At 37.8% G+C, this 24,132-nt stretch overlaps 1 protein-coding gene across 1 annotated transcript in view; it reads right to left on the bottom strand.

Annotated features, from left to right (window-relative positions):
• The window catches only part of DCAF1 (DDB1 and CUL4 associated factor 1), a 73,664-nt gene that overhangs the window by 32,658 nt on the left and 16,874 nt on the right, over positions 1-24,132 (bottom strand). Inside the window, exons 5-13 of the mRNA XM_064595586.1 lie at positions 22,336-22,449; positions 14,202-14,339; positions 12,459-12,971; positions 12,040-12,141; positions 8,129-8,287; positions 5,845-6,024; positions 4,580-4,789; positions 3,718-3,887; positions 311-435 (exon numbers count right to left, since the gene is read on the bottom strand). Of these exons, the coding sequence (XP_064451656.1) occupies positions 311-435; positions 3,718-3,887; positions 4,580-4,789; positions 5,845-6,024; positions 8,129-8,287; positions 12,040-12,141; positions 12,459-12,971; positions 14,202-14,339; positions 22,336-22,449 (1,711 nt within the window). The remainder of the gene's footprint in view (positions 1-310; positions 436-3,717; positions 3,888-4,579; positions 4,790-5,844; positions 6,025-8,128; positions 8,288-12,039; positions 12,142-12,458; positions 12,972-14,201; positions 14,340-22,335; positions 22,450-24,132) is intronic.

Genomic DNA, 24,132 nt, shown 5'->3' with positions numbered 1-24,132 from the left:
TGCCCCAACCCATTTTTCCCATAAACTTTATTTTTAGCGCAAGACTCTGCAGAGTACAAGGTTCTCAAGAATGAATACGTCCCATCATAGCACATGTACCACTCAGAAAATCTGAGTTCACTAACACAACTCCCTTATATAAAAGTGTACAGCACAACTTAGATGGGACAAGGCACCCTCCACTACTACTTTCTGTTCTAATATTGCAAATTAAGTAAACAAAATAGACAAATTAAGTAAACAAAAACAGAACAGCAAATAAAAACAAATCCAGACCAAACAATCACAAAAATGGAAAGGTACAACCTACCTACAGTGGAGACAGTGGAGCCAGCCTCATCCAGCACATCCACTGATTCTGCCAACTGGAGCTGGATTTTTGGCACAACAGTGAGAATAGCCAGGACATCCAAGGCAAAGCGCACAGTGTCATTCCTGGACAGGAAAAACAATTACTCAAATGGAAACTAGGATACAGCCAAAAGAAACAACAGTTGAGAGAGAGAGAGAGAGAGAGATACACAATGGATCAGAACTACTACCTGTGTGGGCTCCATCCCTAGCCATGACATCAAGAGAGGACTTGTAAGTCACCATGATATTACTTCCAAAACAATGGGGATGGAATTTTCACCACTCAAACTGCTAAGATTAAAAACAAAGGATAATCCCCAATGCTGGTAAGGATGTATAAAGACAAATGCTCTCGAACTTTTGGTGGGAACAGAATAGGACCCTCTTTTGAAAAAATAATCTAGAAATAGGAAACAAGATTTTTAAAAGGTGTGTAAGTTTTAGCCCAGGAATTTCACCTGGACGAATCCGTCCTAATCAAAAGTACAAACAAGCATTTATGTGTTAAGATGTCCATTATCGCGTATTTAAAATAACAAAAGAATTAGAAAATCTACAAAGACAATAGGAATACATGTGTGTTAAATTATGGTACACTCATATAATGAACTACTCTGCAGCTACAGACAGGTGTTTTCAAAGAACTCTAAAGGACAAAGGGAAAGACTCAAAATGCAACATTAATGAAACAGAAAACATAAGATACAAAATTTTATGTCTGACAGTAACAATTATTGAGAAAAAGGTAGAGAAATGAAAACTCCCATATCCTGCTGAAAATGGTATGCAACATCTACTAAATATGAAATGCAGGCGCCCTACAATCCAGATTATATATGTCATATCCTCAAAGAGACTCCAAAAGGTCTTCTGTGGTACCATTCACTTGACAGGAAAAAAGAAATAACAAACACTAATGTCCATCAGTAGAATAATAAACTAGTATAGCAATACAAGAGTTCAAATAAATATCACATATAAATCTCAGAAACATAAGGGTGAAAAAAGCAAGCTGCAAAAGATGCATACCAGACAGTATTTGTATTAAGTTAAAAACATACAAAAAAGTACATCATTGTTTACATACACATACATATGTATAATATAAAAACATGGAGAGAATGCACTTCATAAGACTGGTCACTGTGGGGAGGCAGAAAAGGAACTGAGAAAGAAGTAAGTAATGCCACCACGTGCCAACCCTGGGTACTGAGTAGTTGTTTTATTAGTCTCTGTACCTTTTTATATTTTGAATTTCATAAAAAAGATGAATTTGGTTAAATGCTATGATCTCCATTATGTTTATTTACATATGTTATGGAAAAAAGACTGGAGAAATTAACAGTGGCTAAGAATAATTTTCTTTTCTAAGGTTCTGTATATTCTAAACCGAAACAAGTATTTAATTTTATTTTTAAAAACAAACTTCGAGGGGCGCCTAGGTGGCTCAGTCGGTTAAGCAGCTGCCTTCGGCTCAGGTCATGATCCTGGGGTCCTGGGATCAAGCCTCATGTCTGGCTCCCTGCTCAGTGGAGAGACTGCTTCTCCCTTTCCCTCTGCCTGCCACTCTGCCTACTTGTGCTCTCTATCCCTCTGTCAAATAAATAAAATCTTTTAAAAATAAAAAAAATAAAAAATAAAAAAACTTTTAGGGATGCCTGGGTGGCTCAGTCAGTCAAGCATCTGCCTTCTGCTCAGGTCATGACCGAGTCCTGCATCAGGCTCCTTGCTTAGCGGGGAGCCTGCTTCTCTCTTTGCCTCCAGCTCCCCCTGGTTGTGCTTTCTCTCTCCTTCTCTCTGGCAAATAAATACAATCTTAAAAAAAAAAACTTATAAAGGATGTATTCCAAACATATTTATATTTTCTTAGTAATCCAAATATGGATTTACCACTCAAAAAATGTATTTATAATCTTCCTAGTTCTCTTCAGAGGTTTCATCATCTTTTCAGCAAAGTTCAAGTAAATATACTAACCTACTTTAATACTCTAGTAAAACAGTGGCTCACAAAGTGTGATTAGGGGACCCCAGGGATCTCTGAGGCCCTTTCAGAAGGTCCTGTGATGTAAAAACTATTTTCATATTAACACCAAGATGTTATTTTCCTTTCTCATTCTCATTCTCTCACAAGTAGATACTGGAGCTTTCCAGAGGCTAGGTCATATATGAAGTCACAAAAGAGTGAATACAGAAGGAGATATGAGATATTAAGCAGACATTTAAAAACCCTGCTGAAATTATCTGGTTTTATTCTGGAAATTTTTCATTAAAAATGCTAATATGCAATGAGTTCAGATTATTTTTAAGTAAATTCATAAATACTTTTACATTTTCTCAGTTTTATTTTCTAATTGTTAAATATCAATAGATTTATCACACACACACACAAAAAGCTCTGAGATTCTCAATAATGTTTAATACAGTAAAGCGGTCCTGAGACCCGAAAGTTTGAAAATGGCAGCTCCAAAAGTATCTCCCCAGACTTAACTGACAGCACTTCTCAAACAAGCCATATGCACCCTAAATAAGCCTGTCTTGTCTTGAATGGCAATGGCTGGAGGGGTAAAGAAGGTAAAGAACCAATCTTTACAAACTTCGTTGCTGTCTTCTCTCCAGATTCTATGGTTTCCAAAATACAGTTTTCATTCTTTTACATCATCCTCAAATAGAACCCACCCAACCTCCTGATTCTATCAGCTGTCCTTTTCTGAGCCTCATCCTGCTCTGCCCAAACAGCTAACTGAATTGTGAAAATCTTAACAAAAGCACAAAATACAGTTTTATGTGAGAGGAAGATAAACATTACATGTGGCTGTCAAGCAGTAGAGAGATATTTAAAGTCTAAGTACCAAAAAATACTGGACTGCAGTCTCAAGACAGGACTTCAACCCCACCTCTGCAGCTATGTAAATCATACAGCTTCTCTGAAAGTACAGATGCTGATCCCTGCCTATTGTGCAGTATTCATCATTATCAGAACCATAAATATAAACAAGTACTCTATAAATTTAAAATATTATCCTCCTGGGGCACCTGGGTGGCTCAGTCGGTTAAGCGTCTGCCTTCGGCTCAGGTCATGATCCTGGAGTCCTGGGATCAAGCCCCGCGTTGGGCTCCCTGCTTGACGGGGAGCCTGCTACTCCCTCTCCCCACCCCCTACTTGTGCTCAGCGCTCTCTCTTGCTCTAACAAATGAAAACTTTAAAAAATAAAAATATCCTCCTTAATCTAGTTTCTCAGATTCATGCCCAAAATTTCAATTCAGTTCAACAAATGTTTGCTAAGCATACGCTATATACAAACCAATATCAACTTTACCAAAAAGCAAAATCTAATTTCATTTAAAACCGCTCTCTAATCCCACCTTGCATAATAGGTCTTCCAATTGCAGGCAATAGAAATAAGCTGCAACAAGAGTTGAACACAAGAAAGTTTGAGGAAGACTTCAGCTGGTTCCCAATACAGTTGCGCTGGGCCATACTCTATCAAAAACTCCATCATTTCCACAATCTGTTCATGAGTATATGAACACGCCTATAAGGAGAGATACATATCATTAAGGAACTCTATCACCTGCCTGCTACCTTCTCCATCACAGCTCAAAGGCCAACAGGTTTTAACAAAGCTAAGTAATAACAGCTTTCAAATTCCACAATTGAGTCAGCAGCCCACACGTGAAATAATGAATATATGTTTAACCTTTTATTTATAACCAGACTTAAAATACATTTTGCCCAAAAAGGGTAACAGAACATTCAATTTGTTGGTGCGTATGTTTCACAGCTAAAGAAAGAAGCAGCACATCAAATAATCGGTTTCTCCTCAATTTGTGATTTTTAAAACATGCAGATATTAATCTTCACTCCAAAATACAGCAAGTAAGTTCAAAAATGATAGAGAAGTGGAATAACAGATGTATCCTTTCAGAAAAAAAATTCCACACAGAAGGGAGGTAAGATATCTAGTACTTTTCATAAAAGAAAGCCCTTTTATACACACTCCAGTTCATCTTTTAGTTCTAATATCCCAGAAAAGTAGCAACTTACAACTGGGAGCAAAACAGGTCCCGGTACACCCATTTTCAAGTATTTTGCCTCCACACAGGGCAATTCTAATCCAACAATGGACATCCCACATTGGACATGCCACACTGATCTGAATGAGTTTCAGGCCTAATACGCTATGGAGAGCTAACAACTTTCCCTTTTAAGACAAGGTCCTCTCACCTTGTACGGGGGTTGAGGATGGACGAGAATGCCACCCTCAGTCCTCTGAAGTGACTGCTTCACTTGTTCCAATTTAATGGCCAGGTGGGCCTCAAAGTACTTGCGCAAGGCCATGCAGGTGTGTTTCCCAGTTTGGCGGCTGGCAAATATTTCATCATCACTCAGAAGTGCACCTTGGTCTTCCAAATTTAGAATCTCCAAAGTACTGATCTATTAAGAAAGAGACAGAATGGGGCAAAAGGGGAGCAAGGGAAAAAAAGAGAAAAGTAAAAGGAGGAAAAGGATAACAGTAAACGTTTATGCTCAACAACACTGACAAACATCAAAGCTTATCTGTCTATACAACATGCTAAGAGTAGCCATATAAAAGCAAACCAGTTAATGAAAATAGTGTTGTTTTTTTTTTAAAGATTTTATTTATTTGAGAGAGATTGAGCAAGAGAGAGAGAGTGAGAGCACACAAGCAGGAAGAGCAGCAGGTAGAGGGAGAAGCAGGCTCCCCGCTGAGCAAGGAGCCTGATGTGGGACTTGATCCCAGGACCCTGGGATCATGACCTGAGCCGAAGGCAGGCACTTAACCGACTGAGCCACTGAGGCATCCCTGAAAGTAAACAGCTATTGAAAAATAACATAGCTTGGGGTGTGTGGGTGGCTCAGTTAGTTAAACATCCGACTCTTGGTTTCAGCTCAGGTCATGATCTCATGGGTCGGGAGACTGAGCCCCATGTTGGGCTTTGTGCTCAGCACAGAGTCTGCTTGGGATTCTCTCTCTCTCCCTCTGTCCCTCCTCCTACTCGCACACATGCACTCTCTCTCTGAATTAAATAATCTTAAAAAAAAAAAAAAGAAAGAAAGAAAAATTACATAGCTTTTAAACATGTTGAAAGACATTCCGGCGCAAAACCGTTGCTTTTAGGAAGATCAAAATTATCATCACAATTGCCCCTATGAGATTTCTATATTCAAGACAAGTCTACAATGGCACAGAGTCCTCTAACCACTTAAGAGGAAGAGAAACTTGTGAATGAGGGGAGGAAAAAGACTTCATTCACAAAGAATGACAGCAAAATTCCTCCAGTCAAAAGCTTCCTCTCAGGGTATCTGGATAGCTCAGTTGGTGGAACATATGATCAAGTCCCACATGGGTGTAGAGATTACTTAAAAATGAAATCTCAAAGAAAAAAAACACTTCCTCCCTCCAACACTACTGAAAGGCAGGGGCAGGACGCCTATTCCTCACAAAGAGAAGCCACTGAGAACCTCACCAAATTCACCAGACGACGAAGACCATCATAGCGGTCAAAGAGCTCCAACACAGCCCGGAAGGAGAAGCAAATTGAGAAAAACATGGTAGCATGGCAGCATCCTGAGGCATGAGAACATTCCATTAACCACAGGGTATAGTTCACCACATCAGACAGAACATTGTGGGGATGCATACAAACCTGCAAAAAATAAATAAAACATAATTTTTAAAAATTTCAGGCAAAGGAACCTTCAAAAGGCATGAAAAATTCACCAGTATAGCTAGGTATCTTTGCAGAATGCAATGATCATTACTGATCCAGTCATTCTGAGTTTAAAGCTTAAGGTTTAACAAATGAAATTCTGTAACAATCTATTCCAAACCTGAAAACCTAAATTTAGATACATAATTAAATCTGAGCTGTATTTATTGAGTGCCAAATTTTGCAAATATTTACATCCTTTAATGCTCTCAGTGCTTGATTCCACAGGTATTAGGATTCCCCCTTAAAAGATGAGGAAGGGGGGTGCCTGGGTGGCTCAGTTAAGTGGCTGCCTTCGGCTCAGGTCATGATCCCAGTGTCCCGGGACCAAGCCCCATGTCTCAGGCTCCCTGCTCAGTGGGGAGGCTGCTTCTCCTTCTCCCTCTGCCCCTGCTTGTTCTCTGTCTCTCTCTCAAATAAATAAAATCTTAAAAAAAAAAAAAATGAGAAAGAAGGTCAGAGAGATAAGGGACTTCCCCAGGGTGATAAAAGTGACTGAGTCTTCTGATACTAAAGTCTACAAGTTTATTATCCAACACTCATTGATTCATTTCACACACATTCTGATGTCTCTTACAGAGCAATGAATTCTAAAGCATTGCCCAGGTTCACTTTTTATTTTTACCTTAGCCATAATTAATTCTGTATATACATCCACAGATTAGGTTACTATTCTCAAGACTATGTATCTTCGCATGTTGATCTCAAGATGGAAAAAAATTAAAACTAAAACATTACCTTATTAATATGCAAAGATGAACCAAGACATAGCCCAAGAAGAATTTACCAACTTCACTCCACCAGAAAAGCCATACCACATGGAATATTAGAAAAATATTCCAAGCACAGAAATGATAAGAACTTCCCTAGGTGTGTCTAGGGACCCATTATTTTTCAAATGTTAACTCATATTTTTTTTTTATCACTAAATAAAAAAGTAACTGGAAAAACAGAAGAACCAAATGGGGAACCTCTGGAGTCCCAAGAACAACTGGAATTATTTTATCATCTCTACCACAAGTTATTTGTTAACATACACAAAGCCTCATCTACTGTTTTTATAACAGACTGACTCAAAATGCAAAATATAACTTCATGAGGGACCCTTGAAAAGAGCCTAAAAACTAATACTAATTCAACAGAAATGACAAAAACTAAATAAAGCCCCTAGACTCAATTTATCTTGCTTGTTTTTATTCACAGTAAAAAAAACTGGGAAAAAATGACCTTCTGTAAACAATTTTACATTTTATTTATTTATTTTTAAGACTATTTATTTCAGAGAGAGAGATACAGTGAGAGAGGGAACACAAGCAAGGGAGTAGGAGAGGGAGAAGCAGGCTTCCCGCTGAGCAGGGAGCCCAATATGGGGCTCAATCCCAGAATCCTGGGATCATGACCCGAGCCGAAGGCAGATGCTTAACGACTAAGCCACCCAGGCGCCCCAACAATTTTACATTTTAGAATGCTTTCTAAAGGTCATATATTCATGCTCTTTGCTTTTTTTTTAAGATTTTATTTATCTGACAGAGAGAGACAGCAAGAGCAGGAACACAAACAGGGGGAGTAGGGGAGGGAGAAGCAGGCTTCCCACCGAGCAGGGAGCCCAACACAGGGCTCAATCCCAGGACCCTGGGATCATGACCTGAGCCGAAGGCAGGCGCTTAACGACTGAGCCACCCAGGCACCCCACTCTTTGCTTCTTTCATTAAAATTTACTGCAAGAGATGCCTGGGTGGCTCAGTCAGTTAAGCGTCCAACTCTTGGTTTCGGCTTAGGTCATGATCTCAGGGTCCTGGAAATGAGCCCCAGAGCAGCTCCAAGCTCAGCAGGAAGTCTGCCTGAGGATTCTCTTTCCCCTTCCCTCTGCCCCTCCTGCCCCTCACATGTACTATTATAAATGGATAAATCTTTAAAAAAATAAAAATAAAATAAAATTTACTCCGACTACTCATTTTTTCTTACCCAAAAGTCATTCTGTGAATGTGCTAGTGTCTCCCCACCCAATTCCATTCCCATACCCTAAACGGACTGTACTTACTCTTTCCATGGCATCCTGGTTGTAGGACAGGTAATACAAGCACATGGATACACCAGTTGCAGCCATAGAAGGACGAGGAATTTCCAGTAATTTTTGTACTCCACCATGTGCAACAAATTCTGTGGCAAACTTGTTATGGAGCAGAAGAGATGCAAGGTGCTAAGCAAAGAGGACACATGTTACTGTGAAACAATCTAGAATAATCACAGAATCTCTTCACAAAACATTAAATCAAGCTGCTAAATAACAGGAATCCTCTGAAGTAAAGAACCACTCCCTCAAAACAGAAGTAAAACCAGTATTGATTAAAGGAAACCAAAAAACCCAAAAACTCTTAAGATTTCTTAACACTCCCTTCTAATACTAAAGGTTTTCATAAAGGTGAAAAACAAGAAATAAAAAATACTGCTATAAATAAGAACATAATTCCATTACCATTTTATTATTACATAGCTTCCCTAAAGGATTTTTAACCTTTCCATTTTAGTTCTTTTAAACATAATCAGCTCTATGTTCTAGTTTTGGCTCACTGACTCATCATCTAATATAATGACAAACTTTGTCTTCTTTTATACTGACCCCAAATATATTCAACTCCAAACACCATCTTCAGTAAATTACCAAAACTAGTACATTTTTGAAATTTATCAGAAGGCACCTTAAATTGACCTTTAAAAGTTTGTTATCTTTAGGGACAACTGGATGGCTCAGTAGCTTAAGGGTCGACTCTTGATTTCAGCTCAGGTCGTGATCTCAGGCTCTTGTGGGATCTGGATGGAGCCCCGTGTCTTGCTCCCTGCTCAGCGGGAACTCTGCTTCTCTCCCTCTCTATGCCCCTCCCCCTGCTCGCTCTCTCACACACTTGTGAGCTCTCTCTCTCAAATAAATAAATCTTAAAAAGAAAAAAGTTTGTTATCTTTAAAGCTTTGTTAACTTCCTGTTCAATTCCCACTAGCATCTCCGGGTGGACCTGATCTTCTGGGCAATTTTAAAGGCAAGAAGTACAATGCGAGCATCAGGCTACTTGATGACTCTGAACCCAGGCTAATGTGGACAGGACCTCAGAAGAACTAGAGCTCCCCCTCCTGTTTCTCCTACCAGGGTGTCTTTTGGGTGGTGACAAAAGCACAAAGTACATACAACACTAACTGGCAAGTACGGAATTTGATACAAATCTTGACAAGGTCAATGGCAAAAACAACAGGCATGTATCCTCTTCAGAAGTTCTCTCAACACCCATATTCAGACTAATCCTTACATGTATTTCCAATCCCTTCCCTCTTTACTCTTTTTATCGGTTACACAAGTCCATCCCCCAAGAAGTAGCTAAACCACATACGGTTCCCCTCCAACCCTTAGGCCACCTGTGTGTAGCTTTTCACATGTCACTACCATAAAAAGTGGCAGTTCCACTGCCAGGATAGGTAGGTAGGAAAACAGAGTAAGCAGGCTCAACCTTTACCAATACAAACCTATAATCTAGATCACTTCATTAGTGTAAGCAGATTCTATTTTCTCTCTTTATGTTTTATCTCCATATAAGGGCGGGTTCTTCCAATTGTTATTTTAATCCATTTTGTTTCTACTAACTTCAATACCTGTCCCTCTTCCTCTACAGTGAGTCTTCCTTTTGAATAAAACAGTACACATCTTTCTACATTATTTTTTTAAGATTTTATTTATTTACTTATTTGAGAAAAAAAAAGAGAGAGCCCAAGCAGGGGGAGAAGCAGAAGGGGGGTGGGGGGGGCGGAATCTGAAACAGACTCCACACCAAGCACAGAACTGACACAAGGCTCTATCTCACAACCCTGAGATCACGACCTGAGCCGAAACCAAGAGTCAGATGCTCAACCAACTGAGCCACCCAGGTGTCCCGTCTACATTATTATTTCCCCATAAGAAAGATCTCTTTTGTGATTTTTCCCTATTCACCCTTATTTCATTTTCTTTAATCCCTTATACGACTCTGCATGGAAACAGTTGAATAATGACACCCATTATAATTCCTCATACATAACCTATATATATAGCAACTGTCCAAATCCCTTCTTCCACTCTATCCTATTCAGGACAGGATGCTGCATTGGAAAGCAAAACCTTTGGACTGGAGAGAATTCTGACCTCCAGCTTCATTTCATTGTTCAAAGCATAATGAATTTACACACACACACACACACACACACACACACACACACACGCTGCATCCAGACACAGAAATATGTATTACTCCAGTGTATATCTGACCTCCTCCAAATTTAAAATTTCTGGGACCTGAAATTAAATTAAATTAAATTAAAATTAAGATAAAAATTCAAACCTCAGTGGCACTGGCTACATTTTAAGTGCTCATACAGGCAACAGACACTGTACTGAACAGCAGAGACACAGAAAATTTCCATCATTACTAAAACTTTTATTGGACAGCACAGCTCTGGAATATCAAGAATAAAGCTGTAACTTTTTTTTTTTCCTTGAAGTTGTAACTTTAAAGAGCCAGAGGGAGCCATCATTTCTTTTTCAGAGGTGTTTTCTGGAAACATTTCTCAGGAAGAAGAAGCCACCCCTTCCTTTGTACCCCACACTTTTTTTCACAACATCTATAATACCTAAAAGAAATCATAAATGGTCTCTCTTTTTTTTTAAAGATTTTATGTATTTATTTGACAGAGAGAGACACAGCGAGAGAGGGAACACAAGAGGGGAGTGAGAGAGGGAGAGGGAGAAGCAGGCTTCCCACTGAGCAGGGAGCAGCCCGATGCGGGGCTTGATCCCAGACCCTGGGATCATGACCTGAGCCGAAGGCAGACACTTAACGACTGAGCCACCCAGGCGCCCCATAAATGGTCTCTCTTAACCAAACCATAGAAACTTGATTTATTTATCTTAATATTATAAACAGCACAGAAAGGTACTTCTCTTCATAAAGTTACCTGCTTGGTAGGACTGTATGACAGCCAGTGTTATTCATTCAAATTCTCTCTCTTCATTCAGATTACCTTTATTATCATAGTGGGCTAGACTAACCTGCCCTCCCATATTTAATGCCTCTGCAACCTAGGAAATCATTTACCTCTACTGAATTGGGGTCTGCCTCTATTTCTTTACTCATTGTCTGATTTATATTTTGTTCACTCTAGATAATCTAACATCACACAGTATATATACATATATATATACACACACACATACATATATATATAATTAAGAATTCAGAAAAAGTGATGCTGGCTCACAGGGGGAATATTTAAAAAGTAGTAGGATATAAGGTACTACACACAGTTTTCCATTCCTATTCAACAACAATAACTGAGGCCACTCCCACATTTAGATCCAGGTTCTACATGAATATTCAATCCCCTAGGACTGATCCCTGAATTTCTGTGAAAGCACTTGGTAAGCCTCATCTTTTCTATCTAAATAAGAAATTTTCATTTGTTACTATTTTGACAAATCTGGCAATAGAAATGCCCTGAGCAATAAAACCCAGAGATGCTACATACGGAAACACATGGGTACATCCAGGTCAATAAAACGGTCAGTATATAATACTTTTAAAGAATTCTGGGGCGCCTGGGTGGCTCAGTCGGTTAAGCATCTGCCTTCGGCTCAGGTCATGATCCCGGGGTCCTGGGATGGAGCCACACCTCGGGGGGGGGGGGTCCCTGCTCAGTGGGGAGCCTGCTTCTCCTTCTACCTCTCCCTGCTGCTCCCCCTGCTTGTGTTCTCTCTGTGAAATGAATAAATAAAATATTTTTAAAAAAAAAAAGGGGAATTTTACCCTGAGTGGGGCACCTGGCTGGCTCAGTCAGTGGAGCATGTGACTCGACCTCAGGGCTCTGGGTTCAAGCCCCACACTGACTTGTAAAGATTATGTAAAAACAAAATCTTAAAAAAAAAAAGAATTTTACCTTAAGGGCCTCAAATGTAAGCAGGACATCATTAGTCTGTTTCAGGTCAATATAGAACATCATCAATTCCCGTGATCCGAGTTGCATGAATATGGGAAGTAACTAAAATGAAGACAAAAATAAATCTTAACACTGGCTTTATTTTCCCATATTTCCCATTCCACTACAAGGACAGAAGATTTTTAAAAATGAGGTACCTCTCCCCCATTCCTTTATAAACATACACACTTTTATCAAATAGACCTGCATCAGAAGTGACCTAAGACTTTACCAGTGGCATAATGCTTCACCAGTTTGAGGCAAAGACTTTTCTGTATTACAGTAAAAACACACCAAAGTATAAAATGCTACCATAAAATATCTCAGAAATAAGCACAATAGTCCCAAAGTGTGAACAGTATTCTTTCCAATAAGCTTACCTCCTGATATTCTCCTAGGGGGGTCAAATATTGTAGAATAAGTCGCTGCTCAATAGCAGGAGTCATAGGATAAAGGGTATAATTGGTGCCAATCACCCAAGGTGACATTTCTGACCAGCTGCTATTAGATAGCTCAACAAACATGCGATCTGGATCAGATGTTGAGAAACCTAACTTCTGCTTGGCTTTCCTAAAATTCTCTCTGTCACCCTGTTTTGCTGCCTTGTTTTTCCTCAATCCTCCTTCTTCAGGTTTGGCTGCTGAGTTCACTCTACTACTGGTCTTGTGACCTGAATCAAGATGAAAGGAGATCTCCATGTCCCCGGAGGCTTCCTCTTGTTCACCATCCACTACATCTACAGCCATATCGCCATAGTCCATATCCACAGCTTCTTCATCCAGAGGCAAAAGAGGTTCAGAGGAGAGCTTTCGTGGGCTGGGACGCTTATTTTCTTGCCGCAAAGCCACTTCCTGAAGCTGCAGCTCCCTCAATCTTCGAAGTACTATTGCCACCTATCAACAGATATTGGAATAAAAGGCATCTTAATTTAAGTGATTTAAATGATTCTCAATAAATAAATCTTATTTCCATTTAAGGAGAACTAAATCCTCATGCACTTATCTCAGTATCTAGAAATGGTAAAGATTTGATCAATATTTTGATCTGATTCCTATAGCTTGATGAAATAATCAACAGCTAAAAGTCTCACTCCTCATAAAATGTCCCAGAAAACCCAAACCACATTTGCACATCACACATCATTCACAACTGATCTATCTGGATCAAGCTAGGCTGGACCATCACACCTGAAGAGGCAAATACCAGACATATCCATGATTTTTTTAAAAAGTGTCTTTGAAAATAAAACATGAAGTATGTGGAATTTAAGAAACAAAACAGATGATCATAGGGGAAGAGAGAAAAAAAATAAAACAAGATGAAGTCAGAGAGGGAGACAACCCATAAGAGACTCTTAATCATAGGAAACAAAATGAGGGTTCCTGGAGGGAAGAGAGGTGGGGGAACAGGGTAAATGGGTGATGGACATTAAGGGAAAAAAAAAAAAGGTGAATTTTACTCTATGTAAATTATACCCCAATAAACCTGACTTTAAAAAAAAAGAAAACATGATGAAGACTTCTCAAACTTGTACCTGTTGTAAACTGTATTGTTAGATACTGCCACCTTCATAATTACATAATATATTTTTCAAATTCACCACTTTTTCATTTTTTAAGTACTTATTTTTTGAGCCAACACTAAAATGTAGCATTATGCTTAGTTTAAAAAAAAAGAGAGACAAATTATCTGCAATTTACTCTGAACTACATTAAAAAAAAAAGGAATGGTGGATGAATAGAAGGAAAGGTGGATGGATGGGTATACAATTAGTAAAATGTTCACAAACAATTTAAGTGGTATGTAGACAGCTGTTCTCCTTAAAATTCTATTTTGCTATATATTTGAAAATTTTCATAATCCAAGTGTTGGGCAAAGAAAGGGAATGGTACTATTCTTTACCTAGTATAAACTATCATGATCCTTGATAAGATGAAAAATGTTGTCAAGTTAAAAAAAGTAAAATCAAAACTTGTGAAAAGTAATCTTGAAATGTCGAAATTATAGCTCTACTGCAGTACAAGGTAATGAATAAGACCTACCTATTTGAGTTCAGGTAGCAAGAAAGAACTTGTGAATACTCTCCCATCTTATACAGAAAGTAATTCTAACACAGTCCTTACCAACTGTGAATTCTCATCCCTATAGTTGGCAGCAATATCTTGATTCTCCATAGCACCTCCTAACAGTCCAGTAGAATACGTCCTCAATGGCTGATCAGCCTCTCGGGCCCATTTGAAAAGATTCTCAACGATTCCCTCCTATAGTAAAGAAATGAAATAGTACAATTCAGCAAAGACCATTTTCATAATTAAAGATATAAACAAAGATTCCAGTCTTGTGAAAAAAAATTTAATGAAATATTTCAGTGTTGCTCATAAGATTAAAAAATGCAAGTAAACTAAGTGTCCAAGTGGCTTAGTTAAAATAGCTGTGCATCTGTGAAAAAGATTCTTATTTAGTCATCAAAATTCAAGCTAAAGATCAATAATCACATAATATAGTCCCACTTGAGATGTTTAAGACCCAAAATGTTCAATAACCAAGTGGGGAGCACTAAAAATTCTATGTCCTTCTTTGAAGTTCACAATGCACAATTAACATTATTAATGAGAAGTCATCCATCAAAAAGTACTTAACTCCACATATCCCAAATTTTTAATTAGTTATTATGAAATATATACAAACACATAGAGTCCAAAGAAAATGAAAATCACCCATGATCTACCACTGAACTTGACAGAGACCTTCCATGTGTTCCTCCTTGTACCGCCTGTATCCTCTCTCCCCAAACGGTACCTACAGTTACTTAATTTTAACAATTTTCCTGTTAAACTTTTGGTAAATGTTACATGCTTTGAACTGTATAAACCGCATGGTACCTTAAGTATTTTTCTGCAACTCATTACTCAACATTATGTTTTTTACATTCACCTATAGTTACATGTATCTGTCACAAATAGCATTCAACATAACCTATAATTTCTCATATCAACACTATACGATCGGGTAATTATTTGCAGAAGAGGAAACCAAGTCACAATAAGGTTAAGTAACATGAGTGGCAGAGCTGGGGTATGATCCCAGGCAGTGTACCTCCAGATGTTCTTCAACTCCATATTTTGCTATTTTGTTGGTTTAAGCAACTACAACTGTTTTTGTGCAAGCATGTCCCTAGGGTGGACATCTAGGATCAGAACTGCTAAACCATAGGATATGTGCATGCTCAACTTTACCAGAGGATACTAGGCTATTTCCCAAAGTGACTGCAACAATTCACATTTCCACCAACAGTGAATAGTCCTTTTTTTCTACATCTTTGCCAAAACTTGGCCACTGTCACACTTTTTATTTTCCGTAGTCTGGTGGGTATAAAAATAGCATTGCAGGGGCGCCTGAGTGGCTCAGTCGGTTAAGTGTCTGACTCTTGGATTTTAGCTCAGGCCACAATCTCAGGGTCATGAGACTGAGCCTCGTGTTGGGCTTCGCACTACACGTGGAGCCTGCTTAAGATTCTCTCTCTCCCTCATTCCCTCCCCCTACCCACCCCCCACTCCCATCCCAGCTCAAGCACTCTCTTAAAAAAAAAAAAAAAAGGCATTGCATTTAATTTGAATTTCTTCATTAATTAATAAGGTTAGACATATTTTTCATGCCTGCTGACCATTCAGGCTTCCACTTCTATGAAATACACATCTTTTACCAGTGTTTCATGATAAACACAAGTCCTTAATTTTTATGTAATCAAACTTAATATCTTCTTTTAAACTTGGTGCTTTCTGTATCTAAAACTCTTCTCTAGGGTCATGGAGTCATTATCCCATGTATTTCTAAACATTTTAACCTCTTTTCAAAAAAATAACACTCTGAACGGGGCACCTGGGTGGCTCAGGCAGTTAAGCATCTGCCTTCAGCTCAGGTCATGATCCCAGGGTCCTGGGATCAAGCCCCACATCAGGCTCCCTGCTCAGCGGCAGACCTGCTTCTCCCTCTCCCGCTCCCTCTGCTTGTGTTCCTGCTCTTGCTATCTCTCTGTCAAATAAATAAGATCTTTAAAAAAAAAAAAAAAAAAACTGAAAAATACATTTTGAGAAATTTGTTTTAAAATATTTGACATGAAAATATATTTACTATTTTAATTGCCTTTTATTTCCCCTCTCTCCAAACAGTATAAGAACCTTAAAATACTAACTCCAATGAGCTCCTATCTACATGTTACCCAGAATTTTTGTTCCCCCTTTTGTTTATTTGGTCAATACTCCTAGGTTTACAGAGGTACTCTGAAGACATTTTCTACTATTACATGGCCTCTATTGCTGCTGTGGCAGAGTTTGCTCTCTTTGATTATTTGTAGGAATCTTTTTTACTCTGGTTGCTTTTAAGATCTCCTCTGTCTTTGGTATTTCTTTTGGGCTTCCTGAATCTTGACTGGTCATGTCTTTCATTAATTTGTAAAATCCTAGCCTCATCTTCCTGAATATTGCCTTTCCCTTTTCTTTCTATTCTCTCCTCCTAAAACTCCTTTTAGATATACTTTGAACTTTCTAATTCTAATCTCTATATAACAACTTCTTTCCTATTCTTCAGCTCTTATTTCTAGGGGCTTTACTTTTGGTTATCCTATCAGATCTTCCAGTTTGCTAATTCTATCTTTAGCTGTGTCTAAACTTAATAACTCATCTAAAGTTTTTTAAATTCAGTAACTGTAATTTTTATATCCAGTAGTTCTCTGGTTCCTTTCCCAAATGGCCATTTTTTCCCCATAGTCTTGGACTTTTCTTAAGAGTTCTGATTCTTGGGGCGCCTGGGTGGCTCAGTTGGTTAAGTGTCTGCCTTCGGCTCAGGTCATGATCCCAAGGTCCTCAGATCAAGCCTGCTCAGCGGGGAGCCTGCTTCTCCCTCTCCCTTTGCCCCCCACTTGTGCTTGCTCTCTCTCTAGTGCTCTCTAATAAATAAAATCTTAAAAAAAAAAAAAGTTCTGATTCTTTTACATCCAATAATTTTGAAGCTTATTAAATCATTCTTAGTGTACAATTCAGTGGGATTAAGCACATTCACAATGTTGCATAACCATCACCACTATATTATTTCCAGAACTTATTATCCCAAACAGAAACTCTGTACCCCCACTTTCAATGGATAGAACAACCAAACTGAAGATCAGTATGGAAACAGAAGAGTTGAACACTATAATCCAATTAGACCTAATAGACATATTGAGAACACTCCACCCAACAAGACCAGAATATACATTCTTAAGTACACATGGAACATTTTCCAGAATAGCCCACGTTAGGCAACACCATGGTTAATAAATTAAAAAAGAATAAACTCTTATAAAGAATTTTCTCAGGGCGCCTGGGTAGCTCAGTCAGTTGGGCATCTACCTCTGGCTCAGGTCATGATCCCAGAGTCCCAGGATCTCTGCTCAGCAGAGAGCCTGCTTCTCCCTCTGCCCCTCACCCCACTTGTGCTCTCTCTCTCTCTCTCTCGAATAAATAAAATAAAAAATCTTAAAAAAAAAAAAAAAAAGAACTTTCTCCAATCACAATGGAATGAAATGAGAAATCAACAACCCAAGGGAAAATGGACAATTCATGTGGAAATTAACATAGTTTTAAACAACCAAGGGGTCAAAGAAGAAATCACACAGAAATTAGAAAATTCCTTGCAATGAATGAAAACAAAAACACAACATACCAAAATTTATGCCATGTAGCAAAAGCAGTATAAGAGGGAAATTTATAGCTGCAAACACATACAATTAAAAAAGAAGGCTCTCAAACCCTAATAACCTAACTGTATACTTTAAGGAACTAGAAAAAGAGCAAACAAAACCCAAAGCTAGTAGAAGTAAGGAAATAATAAAGATTACAGTGAAGACAAGTAAAACAGCAAATAGGAAAAACAAAAAACAAAAAAAAACAGAAAATGAAACCAAAAGTTGTTTCTTTGAAAAGATCAAGAAAACTGACAAACCTTTAACTAAACCGCCCCCCCCCCAAAAAAAGACTGAAACAGGGGACATTACCGATTTTACAGAAATAAAAAACATTATAAAACACTATAAACTACTGTACACCAAGAAAATAATTTAGATAAAATGATAAAATGAACAAATTCCTAGAAACACAACCTACCATAACTAATTCATAAAGAAATACAAAAATTGAATAGACCTATAAGTAGTAAGGAGATTGAATCAGTCATTAAAAACCTCCCAAAACAGAAAAACTCAGAAACAGATGGATTCACTGGTGAATTCTATACCAAACATTTAAAGAAGAATTAATACCAATCTTTCTAATCATACGGTAGAAATTTCAAACATGCACCCAAAAAAGGTCATGCCCAGAGTTTCTCAGAGATTTATCCACCCCTACCCCTTAGCGTGGGGTCAGAAACTGAGAAACCTGTCATCTCCCCAAGGCAGTAAGCAGGTATTTCTCTTTTGCACTGTTTCAATGAAGGTCCTTTGGGAGTACCAGTTTTATGCAGGGGTCAAGATCCCGGTTCCAACTCTTCAGCCAAGGTTTTGTCTCCTGTCCTCAATTACCACTCTGTTTTTACAATTACCTCTTCATTTCTGGCTATAGAAATTTCTAAGAGTTTATTACAGTTTACCCAGAATTCGTATGTGCATGCCACAGGAAAGCTGACAAGTTATCCTAACTGGTCAATGAGACAGATCTGGGTCTCCTTCCATCTCTCTTAAAACCATTTTTTTCTCTCTTCCTCTGAAAAGCCATATATTCATGGTTTTCTTCCTACCTCTCATGGAATACTGTGAGGACTACATATGATAAAAAAAAAAAAATGCACAGCACAGGGCTGGCACTCAATAAATGGTAGGCATCCACCTAAATGACTTTTTTCATAAAGCACCTATTAACATTTTAAAGGAATCTTAATGTTGCAGAGTTAAAATCTGGGAAACGCTCACTTAGAGATTATACTTTGAGACTTCATTCTCTGATTTTATCCCTCCCACCTCCAATAATTTAAGACAACCTCAAAGAGAAAAATGTTAAAGCAATACTCAAAAAATAAGCCCCTAAAGGTCCTGATCTGACTGGGTTAAGAGCATACACTGACAAACAACAATATGAAAAACCTAGGACACAAACAGTATTAAAGTACTCAGTTCTGTAACATAAGAAAACTACACAAATAATTGTAAACAAAAATAAAATTTAAAGCTATTTGACAATCTCTGAAAGTACAAATAAGCAACTTTTTAAAATAGTGGCTAGAAGTAATAAAATCAATTTAGTGACTTGCAACCACCTCTAAAATAAAAAGGAAATGAAATAGAAAATAAAAAAGGAAATGAAACAGAAAATATCAGAATGCACTGCACAAAGAATAAGCAATGTTCAAGAAAGTTCTTTTTCATATATATATGTAATGGGTTGCATGTAAAAACATAATATGTTTCACAAAGTTTGAGAAACACTACTCTAAAGCAGTGAGTCTTAACCCTAGCTTTGTGAAACACCAGTAGCCAATCCGTCCAAAAATAATGATTTCCAACTCATTAATTTACAAGCTATAATTAGATGTTTTTTAAAGAAGTAAAAAATTGATTCACACCAAAAAATTTGCATAGGATACTTCTGAAGGATAAAGATCATCATGTAATCCAACCATAAGGTCTCACAATGTCAAAGAAGTTTGTAATCTGTGTTCTAGGACACTGGATTCAAGGTTATGTTATTTCCTATCTAATTTTCCTATGATTTTCCTTAATAATTCACTTCTCCCAAAAGAAATTAGTTATTAATAAACAAAACTGTTGGGGTGCCTGGGTGGCTCATTCGGTTGGGGTGTCTGACTCTCGATTTCAGCTCAGGTCATGAGCTCAGGATTGTGAGATCCGAGCCCTGCATCAGGCTCCATGCCCAGCGTGGAGCCTGCTTGGGATTCTCTCTCCTCTCTCCCCTCTCTAAAAAAAAAATAAAGAAAGAAAAAGAAACAAAGCTGTTCTTAAACTGCAGAAAACTTTATTGTTCAAAATATCTCTCAGTGTTTCTGACATCCAAAAGGTATTCACTTCATTCTAAATATACAACAATGAAACTATAAAGAGTAAGAGATGGTTTTCCTATAATGACAACCAGGAAACTTTTACAAAGCAGAGTAAAATCATCTGTAATCTTCTACAAATCTTGCATATACAAATACACTGCTATAAATGCTTCATTTGCCATCCTGGTTTTCAAAAGAATTCATATTAAAATATTTCTGACAAGCATATAGATTTTTTGGTCTCCCAAAATGGTAAACTGGAGATTTTTAAATCTAGTCTATATACAATACTGCAAATTATAGCATTAATTACACAATGTTATTCTCTAAAAGACTTTCTGTGATACAATTCTGTAATAAAATTTTCTTAAATGTTAAATGAAAATCTACTTCCAAATCTTTCATTTGGTTTATACATTTAACTACACTAAGACTTCCAGACTGTTTCAAAAAATTAAATTTTAATATCTTGGGGGAAAAAAAAAAGCCATGTGCAAATTCTTAATGCTGAGAACAAAATACCTTTATTACTTCTAAAAATAAAGCAACTAATTTTTGACGTTTAAAGTACACACAAACACAGTCACTATCAAATTATCATTTTCCGGTCTTCATAATACTTATTCTTATTTGAAATTATCAGTTTATTTGTGTCTGCCTTCCCAAATACATTATGTGAATGTAAGCTCCCATCTTGATGACAAAATATTACCAACACCTAGCATAAAACACAGCACAAAACAAGTCTTCAAATATTAAATAAGTAAATATTAAATACCACCCAAAAGAAAAAGAATTAAAAATTAAAAAATAAATACCACCAAGAGAATGGGCTTCCTCAAGGCAGAAATTCCTTCCTTAGTAAGGAAGATAACTCATCAAGAATAAGAGTTTGATGGGCAGACGACATGAACAGACATTTTTCCAAAGAAGACATCCAAATGGCCAACAGACACATGAAAAAGTGCTCAATATCGCTCAGCATCAGGGAAATCCAAATCAAAACCTCAATGAGATACCACCTCACACCAGTCAGAATGGCTAAAGTTAACAAGTCAGGAAACGACAGATGTTGGCGGGGATGCGGAGAAAGGGGAACCCTCCTACACTGTTGGTGGGAATGCAAGCTGGTGCAGCCACTCTGGAAAACTGTATGGAGGTTCCTCAAAAAGTTGAAAATAGAGCTACCATATGATCCAGCAATTGCACTACTGGGTATTTACCCCAAAGATACAAAAGTAGGGATCCGAAGGGGTATGTGCACCCCGATGTTTATAGCAGCAATGTCCACAATAGCCAAACTGTGGAAAGAGCCAAGATGTCCATCGACAGATGAATGGATAAAGAAGATGTGGTATATATATACAATGGAATATTATGCAGCCATCAAAAGGAATGAGATCTTGCCATTTGCAACGACGTGGATGGAACTGGAGGGGATTATGTTGAGTGAAATAAGTCAAAAAGAGAAAGACATGTATCATATGATCTCACTGATATGAGGAATTCTTAATCGCAGGAAACAAACTGAGTGTTGTTGGAGTGGGGGGTGGGGTGGGAGGGATGGGGTGACTGGGTGATAGACACTGGGGAGGGTATGTGCTCTGGTAAGCGCTGTGAATTGTGCAAGACTGTTGAATCTCAGATCTGTACCTCTGAAACAAATAATGCAATATATATTAAGAAAAAAAAAAAAAAAGAAGAAGAAGAAGAAGGTAGTGGGAGGGGAAGAATGAAGCGGGGGAAATTGGAGGGGTAGATGAACCATGAGAGACGATGGACTCTGAAAAACAAACAGGGTTCTAGAGGGGAGGGGGGTGGGAGGATGGGTTGGCCTGGTGGTGGGTATTGAGGAGGGCACATTCTGCATGGAGCACTGGGTGTTGTGCACAAACAATGAATCATGGAACACTTCATCTAAAACTAATGATGTAATGTATGGGGATTAACATAAGAATAAAAAAAAATTAAAAAAAAAAAAAGAATAAGAGTTTGAATAAGATCATAAAACCATTCTAAAAACATATGCTCTTAAGATTTTAAGAAATACTATAGCACCTAAGCAGCACGAAAAGTTATCCTTAAATTTTTCTTATTGCTTATCTTGATTTCTTAGATTTTTACAACATACTACTATTGTCATAAAAATCTATATTTTAGCAAAGACAAATCAAACAGATCAACATTCAATTTAAAAATAAAATGATGACTTTTCTTTTTAGTAAATACCTTTTCTTGAAAGACAACAGCAGTTTCCAGCCCTGGCATGATGTCCAGTAGGAGTCTGCAAGCTGCAGTGTTTAAAGGGGGCTCTCGGCTTGTCATCACATATGCGTTCACCAGCTATAAAAAATGGAGGAATACTTTTCATCTGAAATTCAACACAGTCAAATTAATGAAGTCTAATACACCCTTAATATATTCCCATCACTCGCCTCAGGGGTATTAAGAACTAACGATTACTAATTAAACCTTTATAAACAGGATCCTGCTGAGCCATGATGGGATATATTATTTCTTCTGTAGCTTTAAAATCAAATCCTCCCCCCCCCCAAAAAACAACAAATCAGCAACTACAGAATTAAAGCTTAAAGAGTATCAAGAAGAAATCACTCCCTATTTTTTTTTTTACCCCTATTCTTACATACACTTTTTTAGAAAGATAAAGCAGGACAAGATAACCCCTCCCCATTCTTGACAATGGTTAATGAAAAACTTGAATTTGTAATTATACTATAAATATATTTAATATTATACATAAATTATAAGTATATGTAAACGTATTAATAAAACTTTCATTTTAGCGCTCAAATACTACTGAATCTCCACTACTAACTGACACTGTGTTCTGTGCTGGGTATATATCAGTGAATAAGGCACAGTCCCACCATCAAAGGGTTCATAATCCAACAGAGGTGACAGCTGGAAAAACAAATATCACTGAGTACAGGATGCTATAGAAGCCTGTAAGAGGCCACACAAACTCCTGCAGAAGAATCAGAGAAGACTTTAGAGGGGAAGGGATTCTAAGCCAGAATGTAAAGGACAAGTAGGAGTAGCTAAGGAGGAGTAGGGAGGAGAGAAGAGCCAAAGGGCAAGAACTTAAAATTGAGAGGACAAAGGCCAGAGAGAGATACTGGGTTTGTATTTCAAACTGAGGAATTTAAAATTTATCTTGAGAGCAACAGGAAACCACTAATGGACTGTAAGCAAAAGGGTGCCATCACTTTTTGCATTTTAGAAATATTTCTGGGCTGTAAAGTGAATAGGTTGAAGGAGAACAAGACAAGATGATAAATCAGTTAAGAGGGATAGCCAGGAGAGAGATGGTAGTGGCTAAACTAAGGTCTGGCAACAAGGGCAGAAAGAAGTGGAGGGATTTGTGAAGGTTAATGGAATGGGAATGATAAGACCTGTAAGTTCACTGCATAAGAGAGCTTGGAAAAATAAAGGATAACTTCTAGCTGGCTAGAAAAGGACATCATCACTGAGCTAGAGAACAAGAGAAACAGAGTATAGAGCAAACCATTAGACATGTGGAACTCAAGGTGCCTATGGAGGATATCCAGGTGAAAATATCTAGAAGGCAGCTGGAAATGATCTGAGGTACAGAAAGGATACTAGTGACTGAGAAATAAATTTGGGAGTTAATACAATACACACAATAATAATAGCTAATACTTAGCCCTCATGTACCAGGTTCTGTGCTAAGCACTTTTCATGATTAATTTCAGTCAAAGATTACAAAAACATTTTTAAACGTAAGAACTATCATCCCTATCTTATAGATTAAGAAAATAAAGCTTGGAGAAAATGAAGGTTGTTAGAGGCTTAAGTTGCCTCAAGATCAAACCATCAGTGAACAGTGAAGCTGCATTTAAACCCCAAACATGGACCCCAAAACCCATGCTTCCAAGCATCATGCACTCCAGCCTCCAAAAAACAAACCTAACAGCTACAACTTACTGAACGATTACTATGTCTCAGGAGCTGTGAACACTAGATGTATTTTCCCTGCTCATTTAC

Source organism: Mirounga angustirostris, unplaced genomic scaffold, assembly GCF_029215605.1.
Source record: "Mirounga angustirostris isolate CCGP_5_RB_7025 unplaced genomic scaffold, mMirAng1.0.hap1 SCAF_1, whole genome shotgun sequence".
NCBI classification, from domain to species: Eukaryota; Metazoa; Chordata; class Mammalia; order Carnivora; family Phocidae; genus Mirounga; species Mirounga angustirostris.
Note: the sequence above shows the minus strand (reverse complement) of the source record. Positions and strands in the feature narration are given on the sequence as shown.